Below are 1,571 nucleotides of genomic sequence, written 5' to 3'. Positions count from 1 at the left end.
CAGGAATGCTTATGGCTTTAATATGGTCTCCCGTATGTAATTGAAAGGCATTTATTTGGGGAAGAATTTACACAGATCAGAATGCTGTATAGATAGAGTTATTCCTGCAGTTCTCAAATTTGGCTTATTGTTACCTGCCTGTGACCTCAAATCAACTATCAGATCAGTAATTTACAATTGCTTAGTTGTGATAGTGTACTTATTTATGATCTGGAATAGTGTGAGATTCTCTTCACACGAGGCTGCCTTTGATTCCCAAGGACAATTCCAAGACATTTTTTTTTTTTTGTGAATACAGATGCTCTAGGAATTATTATAACCAATGGACAATTTCACCTTTTTTTAGGGTATAACTTGCTTCTCATTTTCTTGATCAGATGAATTTTCTAAAGAAAGAATGAATGTATTTTTTATATCTCAGCGAAAATATGCTATCTTTTAAATTATCCATCACAGGAGTAGAAGAATTGTTAATTATAATTTTAGGGATTTTTCTCCTGCTTAACTGTATCTTATCAGGTTACTGGAGAAAACAGCTGGATCATGTCTGTGCTCACCTTAGAAGCTATGCTCAGAACAACCTTGAATTCAGAGCACTGATTGGAGAACCTCAAATGGGAAAGGTAAGAAGGAGCTTCCAAGTAATATCTTCCTATGGAGTGTCATGAAAAGATTATTGCGGCTGCTAGATAAACACTGGGAAAATAATTGTCTCCCTTTTCTTTAGATCTTGACCTGTTTGTGTAATTTGCCTTGGTTTGTTGTTCAATTTTCTGCTGTCTTTTAATGAAGACATTTTTCTGTTTTCTTTCCTGTGCCAGTTTTTATTCTGTCTCACCTCATAGCTGTAAGAGAAGTGATAAAAGCGAGAAAGCCCTTGCTCAGCTGCTTCTCTGGTATCCCACAGGAGGCAGGCAAGAAAAAGAAGAGACCACTGACACCTATGCAGTTGGTCAGCTAAATAAACCCTGCTAGGAATGGGATTTAGTTATGCTTGTCTCTGCTCCAGGCTGGATTACACCAGCAGACAGCAACAATTCTCTCTGGCTATATAGTCTACTTCTAGTGTAAACTATACCAGTACTAGAGGAACAGGCCATTGCTTTTCTTACTGGAGATGTAGTCTTCAGAATGTCTGCAAACCACATTAAAATGATTAAAAGGGTGACAGCAAGAAAGTGGAAACTAGAAATACTCCCTAAAGAGTCCTAGAAGACAGTGGTAGTATGACTGAGAGATCATGTGGATCCTCCCTCCCGAGGGAGGATCAACCCTGCCTAAACTGTTCCTGACAGATGTTTGTCTTTAAGCTTTTCAAACTCACCAACAATGGAGATTTCACAATTGCCCCAGGCAGTCCATTTCTGCACTCAATTATCCTTGCTGTTCAGCTGCAGTACTGTATCTCTTTCTCTGACAGCCCTGCTGGGTTAAGGAGTTGCATCTCCTCAGGCAGCTTCCTAGGTGCTGGCAGCATTACTGCTAGCAGCAAAAGTGGCATTAGTGCTAAGTGCTAGTACAAAGGCAGGTTGGCAGTGAGCAGCTGGAAGTGGGATGCAGGCAGAAGCAGG

The 1,571-nt window shown here is 40.1% G+C and overlaps 1 protein-coding gene across 1 annotated transcript in view; it reads left to right on the top strand.

Moving 5' to 3' along the window:
• The window catches only part of DZANK1 (double zinc ribbon and ankyrin repeat domains 1), a 20,864-nt gene that overhangs the window by 12,330 nt on the left and 6,963 nt on the right, over positions 1-1,571 (top strand). Inside the window, 1 exon segment of the mRNA XM_008944444.1 lies at positions 520-623. Coding sequence (XP_008942692.1) covers positions 520-623 — 104 coding nt within the window.

This window comes from Merops nubicus, unplaced genomic scaffold (genome assembly GCF_000691845.1).
Source record: "Merops nubicus isolate BGI_N331 unplaced genomic scaffold, ASM69184v1 scaffold22807, whole genome shotgun sequence".
Classification (NCBI taxonomy): domain Eukaryota; kingdom Metazoa; phylum Chordata; class Aves; order Coraciiformes; family Meropidae; genus Merops; species Merops nubicus.
This window is presented reverse-complemented; position numbering and strand designations above follow the sequence as displayed.